This window comes from Mastacembelus armatus, chromosome 20 (assembly GCF_900324485.2).
Source record: "Mastacembelus armatus chromosome 20, fMasArm1.2, whole genome shotgun sequence".
Lineage (NCBI taxonomy): Eukaryota > Metazoa > Chordata > Actinopteri > Synbranchiformes > Mastacembelidae > Mastacembelus > Mastacembelus armatus.
In genome coordinates, this window is record NC_046652.1 from 9,581,901 (window position 1) to 9,591,879 (window position 9,979).

Sequence of the window (9,979 nt, forward strand, 5' to 3'; positions counted from 1 at the left end):
CAAAACACAATGTGGGAGAAAGAGATGGAATTCCTGCTCATGTCGCAACAGTGTTCAGAAACTCAGGTTGAGTGGCCCCTGATACCTTTCATAAGTCTGGTTGAAGGATGAGTTTGACTGTGACGTGACTTTAGAACTGAAAAACCTTAAAATATCCCCATCATAAATTTGCATTTTCATGCATTTCCTAAGTCTCTTTGAACCTATGCTTTTCTCTTTCTTATTTACTTATTTTTTACTTCAATCCTTAGAAACAACCAACATTAGGGCCCCTAAAGTTTGATCTGAGGATGCCCCAGTATGTAGATTCATTTCCATTAATATCATCTACAGCTCATGCTTCTTTTTTTTTTTTCAAATGAGTATAGTATATGTTAAACTCCCATCTGGAGAGAGGTTTCTGAAGCATTTCCATGATTCACCACATGATGTCGCACTTGTACAACTTATTAACATGGGCACAGAGAAACTGGCGCTGTGACAAGTTTCAGAGACTGCACTGATACCTGATCGCACCACAGGGGGACCAGACTACACCAGTGCTACACTGAAAGTCCCTATGAAAATGTTGAGGGACTATAAGGATTTCAGACTAAACTTAACAGGGACTGTATTTCTACTTCTGGACCCGACTGTCAGTCACTGATGGAGCAATCCGACCTTCCAGCCCGCAGACACCGAGAAGCGGGAACTTGGGGCCAACAAACGCTCTTCTGTTTAATTTGCCTACAGTTATAAGTTATTTGCAGAGGGCAAACCTCGTTAAATTTGACATGGGCTCTCAACATTTCGCAAGCATGCACAAGGGACTTCAAAGCGCAATATTTTCTCCATTTTGCAAAAACTTGCGAACAGTGCAAGTTGTTCTCAAGTGAACACAGCAAGAACCCACGTAAAACACACGTTATATGTTCATTACATCCAACCTCAGCTCAGTCAGACAAACAACAAATGCAAGTTTGAAGATTTTCTTTATCTCATTTTATAATAAACATATAAATAATAAACTCTAGACATTTTTTTTTCTCTGACACATCTCCTTGTTATGAAAGTTAACTGGTAGGGTCTGGCTATATAGACTATCCAAACTGTGCAGGTCATTTCTATAAAAACTATTTCCCTATTACAAAATATGAAAAAAAAAAGAAAAATACACTTTAGTACATTTACATGAGTTACTTATTGATTTATTTAACCAAACTGTCTCGGTATTCTACTTTAAACTGTTACTGAATTGTCAGAATCTGCATTTAATATTTTTCTCATGAGAAAACAGAAAAATAGAAACAGGGAAAACAAAAGAAGAAGCAGACACGAGGCAGAATATCTGTCCCTCTCTGACAACTTAAAGGAACAGTCTCCAAAATAATACGATTCTTAATAAAAACCAAGCAGTACAAGATTTTCGCAATACCTTCCCAACTAGTGTATTTAAATTAAAATATATTCTCATATCTTACACTATTTCAAATAACGAAATGTAATTCGGTAGCCATATGTCAAAATCTAATTTACAATTGTGTATAAAAATATAATTTATGGAACCCCGCGAAGTTTGTTTTCCCCCAAAATATAACAGTCAGTTGCACATATATGCACGTATGAACATTACAACCTGTCAAAGTTAGCTCCTTTCTAATTTTCTTTTTGCGCTATTTTTTTTTCCTTCTTCTTTTTCGTCGTTTTTCTTTCTTTTTTTTTTTGCATCGGAGATATACAAAAATAGATTATGCACAATTTGCTGCTCACACCGTTTTCAGAATCCATTTGTGTGGCAACGGCGAGTTCACATGAGAATAAATTATTTAAAGAGAAACTTTTTTTTTTTAAGGCTCCATTCATTCCTTGAAAGAGGACGCATCATGGAAATGTCAGTGAAATAAATATCCCAACTCCGCTGGGGCCTTGGTCTTGTTTGTCTTGTTTGTTCGTTTTTTTTTTATTATTATTATCTTTATTATTATTATTGAAGCTACTGAATAGTTTGTGTCTTCTACATTTAAGTCTCATTCTGCTCCTGTAGTAGAGCCTTCAACTCAGATATACTGACATCCCAAGTGGATGGATCGAGTGGCCGTCCAAGAGCCATGTTCCTAATTGGTAAAGGATCTTGGAGTACCAGTGCACTCCGTCGTTTTGTCCACTGGTGTGAGGTTGGGAACCGAAAAGCAACGAGGACACCCAGTGGGCGAGCCTGACAGGTGCCATGGCCCAGTGCGCCAGGTCGTGGTCATCGATCACTGCGTAACAGGACGCGAGGACTTGGTCCACTACAACGGTTCCGTGCATGGTCACCGGGGCGTAGGAGCCTTCGTACTCCTGCGTGTAAATCCGTTTTACGGTGACAGGCTGGAGTCGACTTCTCTCTGCATCTAAGGCGAACACCGTCTGTCCTGGTTGGACTTCACTGGCGAAGATCGCCGACATCCTCTCGACGTCTCGCTGCGTGACGTTGCCGTGGCCGACGAAGAGAAGGTGCGCAGCGGTGAGGGTGATTTTCTGACCCGAGTCGGTTTCGATCACGTAGAAGAGCCTGCTGGTCGTCGAGTCTTGGTCTATGAACATGATAAACTCAGTGTAAATTGCGTTTCCATCCTCGTCTGCTGCCAACACCCTGTCGCCCGGTCGCAGGTCTTTGACCGCCTTCTTGGTACCATCCTGAAGACTGACAGCAGAGGAGCCTGGGAAGCAGCCGCCTGACTTTGCTGCCACTGAGTTTTCTGTTGAAATAAAAGATTTTGTTGATAATAAGCAGAAATATTTAAGGATTTACAACATTTTGGGGATTTGGGGCTTTGAGTAACAACAGAAACAAATGAAAAGGGCAATAGATTTTTTTTTTTTTTGCTCGTATTTGTTTTTCTTCTCTCCACATATTATAATGAAGCATATACATTTTGCACAATGATGCCTGTCGTGCTCCTACGTGCCAAATGCGTATTGGCCTGGCCCAAGTTGTCTGAGAGGAGAAAACTGAAAGCCTTGGCTCATCTATTCTTAATTAAAAAACCCAATAAAGCGCATGTATTGTTATTCTAAATCAGCTTGTGGATCGAGCTGCTCTCGGTAAAGAACACTTACGCCTTTCCCAGCTACTCTTCCCGTATTTACTCAGGTGCAGAAACCTCTATGTGACAATTCACACAAATAGGCGACTCACAACTACTATTTACCCAGTGGAGCCACTTTTCCAAGCCTCTCGAGTTGTAGATTTGAATTTAAATTAGGGCCCGGACTCTTAAATGCTTTCTGTTGTGCAACATCAATGTCCCCTTTTTCTGCTACCTCTCCCTGCTTTGTTGTCAGTCTTGATGACAATAATTTTGGCCTTGGTGGAGCTCTTCACATACCAGTCTCTAGGATCACACTGTCCCACACACAGAAAGCGGGTTTTCCTACTCAGAATTTCAGGCTTTTAATCTTCTTTTAAGATTCCTGAGCATGAAATAAGGTGACAACTGAAAACCAGATTTACCCCAACCAATTCAACATTGTTCAGCCAAATCCTTTTGGTAAAGTCGCATGACCCCCAATGACACGTCGGCCAGGCCCATACTGTGATCTCAAAACGTGTGTGTTGAATGATAAATAAGGGATTTATCGATATAGTCGCAGCGGAGAGAAAAAGTACAACGGTTTTATCAATCAGACTGAAGGAATCGTTTCTAAGCCCCACAGGTGTCCTGTAGTTTAGTGAAGGCCCAGAGAGGAAGATAATTTAAGTGAAAAGAAATAAATTAGCCATAAGAAAGGTCTTAAAATTCAACATGTAAAGGCAAAGCTGAGATAAGTGAGATCAGAAAAGGGGTCTAACAGACAGGTTTTGCGTTTTGTGACAAAATGCAAAAATGTTGCCTATTTTAGAGCTAACAAACACAACTCCAGACATTTTATTTTGGTTTCCACGGCCGTGAAACGATCCAGAGAATAAAATTACTTCCTTTTCTGGGTCACACCGAGGAGCCTTGCTGGAGAATGGCCGTGGTTCCCACCAGGAGACAGTGTGGGGCGGTGTAAGATCAAGAAATAAGCTGCATGGGATATGCTCATGACGCCACAGGCTGGGTCCTTCCCATACATCATTCATGAATATATATAGATATATATGTATTTACATTTCCATAAGGAAAAAATCTAACATGAATAGTTCTTAGTCTCAATTATCCTTTACCTCACTAGATAAGGATTACGCACAAGCTATTAAATGAATGATAATTGCATTTATTGATTAAATTAGTCAAACTGTAAAGTTAATTCTGCAGATGTTTAAGACGCTTTTTGCTACTTATCTCCTGCCCCCTTAGTTTGTTGGAGCCTGTAAAGCCTGTAGCCAATTAGTTAATGAAATCATGTATTTTTGGATCCTTGCGTGTCGCCTTCGTTTTTTCCCTTTTCGGGCTCTGATGACCTCATTACGCATAATTTAATGCACGTTTTATTTATAAACAGCTGAGGAAACTGATTAGGCATAAAGTTTTTTTCAGAAGATAAACTAGATGTGCAGCTTCCCCTGATCTGCCCCAGATATGTTAGATGAGGATGATGATACTTTCATCATAATCATATTACAGATCTGCACTAAACACTAAAGTGGTTTTCCTTCCATCTCGCAGTCATACCTGCTTTCACGGAGCAGTGGATGTGTGCTTTGGACTCATAATAGACCCAGTCAAATCCGGCTTCCACTGCCAGCCTGGACAGGGTGCCGTATTTGCTCTTGTCTCTGTCCGACGTGGTGATGTCCACGGCCCGGCCCTCGTAGTGAAGAGACTCTTCAAAGTGGTGTCCGTCCTCGTCCCAGCCCTCGGTGACCCTCAGCTTCACCCCGGGCCATTGGTTCATCACAGAGATGGCCAGGGAGTTGAGCTTGTCTTTGCATCTCTGCGGGAGGAACAAATGGATCGATTAGTCACCTGTTGTGAGCTCACAGAAAAAAATCTGTCCTGTGGAGGAAAAGTCTGAGGTTATAAAAGCACCTGCCACAAAAACCGATTTTTAAATATATTGTCCCATTTTTTTGCCACTAATGGACAAGGACAAATCGCCTATAACATCTTTTTGTCAAGGACATAAAATATTATAAATTATAGCAATTAAAGATCATATCTGGACTCCACCACACCTCTTCATCCCTACCTGCCCCAGTGAGTTGAAACACTGGGACTGAAGTGCAGCTGTGATCCTGAATGAGAGCCTGCATGTCTCAGAGTGAGCAGCAGAATCAGGAGCCACATCTCAGAGAGGAAAAGCTGCTGATAAAATATTGACAAGGCACCGCATTCACTTCACTGGCCTGTAACGTTGCTTTTTGATCTTGGAAACGTTCGAGCACCGTCCCATTGTACGCAACATGCCTGTATTATAAATGAATGAGTTTCTATTAGGCCATGAAATGAGCGCGTCCTTGGCTGGTTGCAACTTGTCCGTTTTCTTTAAGTAAATAATTGAAAGTGCAGATGATACGAAGATGATCTTCAAGAGCACCCGCTGTCCTAAAATATCTGGAGTTTGTCCTATAAATAAATCGTCGCACCCCAACCCTCTCTGTGCTCCCTCTCAATGAAGATGCTTGGCCTTCTCCAAGACAACTATTCTCAAGACTCAACCAATATGTCAAGTAAAACATCACAAAGAGGCTTTTCACTCCAACCGCGGAGGGAAACTTTCATTATTCTTCTACTGCAAAGTCTTGGAAACGTGACGTGCCTCCTTAAGTCGAGGTGTCTTGGCTGCTGACTGACAAGACTTGTGAAATGTTCAGGGATGGTATGTGCGCACAGAGGAGCGTCTATGTGTGACCCACTGTCCTTTACCCTTAGAGAATCAGAATCAGCTTTATTGGACAAGTTTGTGGCCACAAACAAGGAATTTGACTCTATAATAGTAAGTAATATAATAATAAGAAATAAAATCAAGGTAAACTTTTAAAAAATGAAGGTATGAGGTTAAAAAGAAAGAAAGCAAAATAAATTTAAATACATAAAAAAGGATAGAATAAAATGATATCGAGCCTATGTTCCCTAAAACAACGCATAAAACAAAAAACAAGCTCCACATATATCAGTGGCTGTTTTGTGGGGATATCACACTTGTAGAGTGTGTTGAATAAAAACAGCTTCCTAAAATCCTCACACGCTCTGGGTGGGATTGTCAGAGTCAAAGGCTTTAAAGCTTAACCTGTTTATTAATTCATTAGGTCGTGTGCCGCAAATCAAGCCAAATTCTGCTCAGCCACCGTGAAGCGCAGCAGGACGCCCCGGACCGGCGCTTTGTGCTCGGGGTAAAGTTGTTCAACAGCCGCCCCTATTAATCTTTTCACAAATGATTTGGTTAGCGGAAGCACTTATCAGCTACCTGTCAGTGCAAACAAGCTGCCGGCTCATCTCTTCCCCCACTCGTTTGCACTGTGGGTAGAGACAGCAGGTTCCCAACAGTGCTGCACTGACACATAATTCACATTTAAATGCCATTTAAACTAGTAGGAACTTTGCTTAAATGTGAACTTTAAATGTTAAAAGTGTAATTTTCTAGTGTGGATGACTTGGATTCACAGGAAAAATCCATCAGTCCATTATCTACAACCACTTATTCCTAATCAGGGTCACAGGGATCAGCTGGAGCCTATCCCAGCTCTCTTTGGGTGAAAGGCAGAGGTACACCCTGGACAGCTGGGAAAGTCCAACATTTTTTAAAATGTTTAAGCCAAAAGTAATACCCAAAGTTGCAGCCGTGATGTTCTACAAACAAATCAAGGTTCATTGAAATAGGCCAAAGAAATTTAGGAGACTGAGCAGTTTGTCTCCTGCACAAGTTATTTTGAAAAGAGTAATATCTGACAGCTGAATCTAGGATTTGATGAGATGGACATTTTTGCAGCTGAGGCTCCGAGCAGATGTATCTGTTTATTTCAGCCCCACGTCACTCCAGGAAACACTCTCTGTAATGTCTGTAAAACGCCTCTGTTGGCAACTTTCCTGGGAGTGAGTAGTGCCTTAATAATAAAGGGAGAAGGTGCTTGTTCAAGCGCTCCTTCAAGTATCAAGTATTAGACTTCAGTGAATTGATTGATTGCTTCATTTATTGCACACACCCAAGGGAGCTACCGGAGGCACGTGCACTGTTTCATGTATGAATACATCATATTTTCTCTTCAGCCTAGAAAATGATCAAAGTCCATTATGTTCGTGCGTAAAAGTCCACTGCGTTCATGCGTAAAGCCGTGGAACCGCGCAAAGCCCAGTGGCACAGCGTAAATCCCCTTGTGATAATGTCACTGCCAAAGTAACCTACGAAACTGCTACAGCCTCATTCTCTTGAATGAGTATGCGTTAAATCGGTGACTTTGCAATGGTCATTAGGACAAAAACAATCGCACCTGTTTTAACTTAGTATGGCCTCCTGCTGACCATAGGTCACAAGAAAGCCTTAATTAAGACACGTTTCTTTATAGTCTCTGAAATGAATGACACAAAAATAAATCGGAGAAATGCCTCTGTTTTCCGGAGATCCCTGAAACCTCCACGATGATCCAAGGGGGTTCCTGCACCCACTTTGCGCGTCACCTCCCACGGTGCTTATAATCTGATGATCTGTTTGTATGAGAATCTATAAGTGTATGACACGAGGAGATGTGGGGAGGGCTGAGAAGGACGCAGAGACCGCACGCACAGTGAATATTTCATCGGAGCTCGTGCTCACGCATGGTGCGAGTTCTGGGACTCCAGCGCACGCGCGCGGCTTCATCAGCACCGGCAGCACCCACCGGCGTTTTCCTATTACTGAGCCAATATCACCTGAGCACTTTTCATAATCCACCAGCATCCGAACGCTAAAAGCCACGATGAAGAGACGCGGCTTCCTGCAGGCTGTAGTGAAATCAAAGCTACATCTCTGCGATGCACCGTGAGCCCTCGTCCTCTCTGTACTGACCGTGCTATGAGCCACTGACAACTAACTGACCGCATGAAAGCCGCGCGTTTAAAACAGATGTCATCTTTCATGCAAGTGCAAATGTGAAAGGCACCATCGTCTCTGTGCGTTTTACTCCAACAACTGACCCAGTCCCACCCGTTTATGAAGTCCTGAGCACTCTGCTAGAAATGTCACTGATTTCATGCGCTATTACAAACATGAGAATGTAAACTGCAGCAGTATGTGCAAGAAAATGTCTGAATGAACCACGCAATCCCCGAATAAACCCATCTATTTGGAGCTGTGCGCATCCCGAGCTCTCTGTATATTCCGGGCTGTAATAAAGCTCTAATGCAAAGCGCAAACATGCAACAAATCCTGAATGCCTTTAGGAAACGTGATGTAGCGTGAATGGGCACCTCTGAAGCAAAAATAAATAAATAAATAATACAGCATCGCAGAGATACAGACATAGATATGAGGAAAGGAACACATGAATATTTTAAATACACTGTCACAGTCATGAAGGCCGTGTGTCCCTGGCTGTTCCGCCTGCACATCCTTTCTTCATCTGGATTTCTCCAATCTACAAGGCGCATCAGCTTTTACAGTTAAGTTAAAAGGCTCAGCGTGAAGAGTTCAACAGCGGGTAACACAGACTTCACTTTAAGGTGCGCAGTCCGTCTGACAGGGAGGTTGTTGCAGTGCGCAGTGATGGTGCGTTAGAAGACGGGCAGTATAGAAAGGAGAAAAAAAAGAGAAAAGGTTATTCTGTCTCCTCACCTGAGTCATGAGTCTGTCGGCGCCGGTGTTCTCTTCATCCTTAAATATGATGTCTGTGTTATAATTGGGAGTCAGTTCTTTAAATCGCTCGGAGTTTCTCGTGATCTTGCCTTCGTATCTGCCGCTTGCCCCGAGGGTCTTCTCCGCCACGTTGGGGATGAACTGCTTGTACGCAAGAGGTGTCAGCTTCTTCGGATGTCTTCTCCTGCCGTAGCCCCTGCCCGGCCCGCATCCCATCCCAGAGGACACCAAGGACAAGCAGATGAGACAGAGCAAGACGATTCTGGTCAAGAGCAGCATTTTTTTTTTTTGTCTTTTTAGATCTCAAACGAGTCGCCTTTGCTGTCTCTACCGTCTGCCTCTCCCGGCTCTCGCAATGTCCTTGTCTCCTCCTCTGCTTCGCTTCGCCTGGCCTCTACCGTGGCAGGTGCGGAAATGAACGCCTCAGACAGATGGGAATAACGGGGCACATCGAAGGAGGGTTAAAAAGTAGCGAGGGGATTAAAAAGCCAAGGGATCTCTTGTCGAGCTGCAGCCGCTTGTGTGAGGCGACCGCTTTTACTGCTTTGTATTATAGCACCGATCTATAGCAGGGGAGGGACTTGATTGGCTCGCCTAGACAAACCCTCCTGATGTTCCCACAAAAAAAAAAAAAAAAAAAATCTTAAAAGATTTCTGCCACCTGAGGGTTAGCTTGTGTTACTGAGAGGAGGGGCTGTTCCATGGGAAAACATCAATTAGAAACCATCTTTTTTTTTTCAACCTGCCATTTTCCAGATATCACAGGGAAGGCAGGACAGACGGGAGTGCGCACACCGTGCTGGGCTCAGATCTGAAGCAGTGCAGTTATAGGTGAAGTGATTTCAGTGTGTGTGCGGTAAGAATTGACACCTGGAAGAACTTCCCGCACTGAGTAGCTACGTTTCCCGGGATAATCAGACTGTTCGTGCATGTGCACTGCCTGCACTGGATGATATGACTCTAAGTGCACTGAATAAATTGCTGTTAAATTTATTAGATCGGTGGATTTAAAGTCGAAATAGTTTCTAAACGTGTTTCCCTCACATCAACATTACAGTTATAGTTTGAACACTCACTCCTCGGTTGCTTAGTTGAACTTAAACTAAACCTGCTCCAATATATGAGCAGTGCGCGCACCGTGCACCCTCGTTGCGCGCTCCTTCTTTTACGCGTCAAAACATGGATTTTAATCATGTAATGATTTTTTTTTTTTTTTTTTCATTCAGATCCGAGTTGGATGCCAGGTCTCTCCTACTCACCCAAG

At 42.9% G+C, this 9,979-nt stretch overlaps 1 protein-coding gene across 1 annotated transcript; it reads right to left on the bottom strand.

The window, feature by feature from the left end:
• Nucleotides 1–1,214: 1,214 nt before the first annotated feature.
• Nucleotides 1,215–9,006, bottom strand: shha (sonic hedgehog signaling molecule a). The gene is made up of 3 exons (XM_026292923.1): nucleotides 8,695–9,006; nucleotides 4,620–4,881; nucleotides 1,215–2,720 (listed from the first exon to the last, which is right to left on the bottom strand). Exons 1-3 carry the CDS (start codon nucleotides 8,992–8,994, stop codon nucleotides 2,032–2,034), a joined length of 1,251 nt encoding a protein of 416 aa, XP_026148708.1. The 5' UTR covers nucleotides 8,995–9,006; the 3' UTR covers nucleotides 1,215–2,031.
• Between the last annotated feature and the right edge of the window lie 973 nt (nucleotides 9,007–9,979).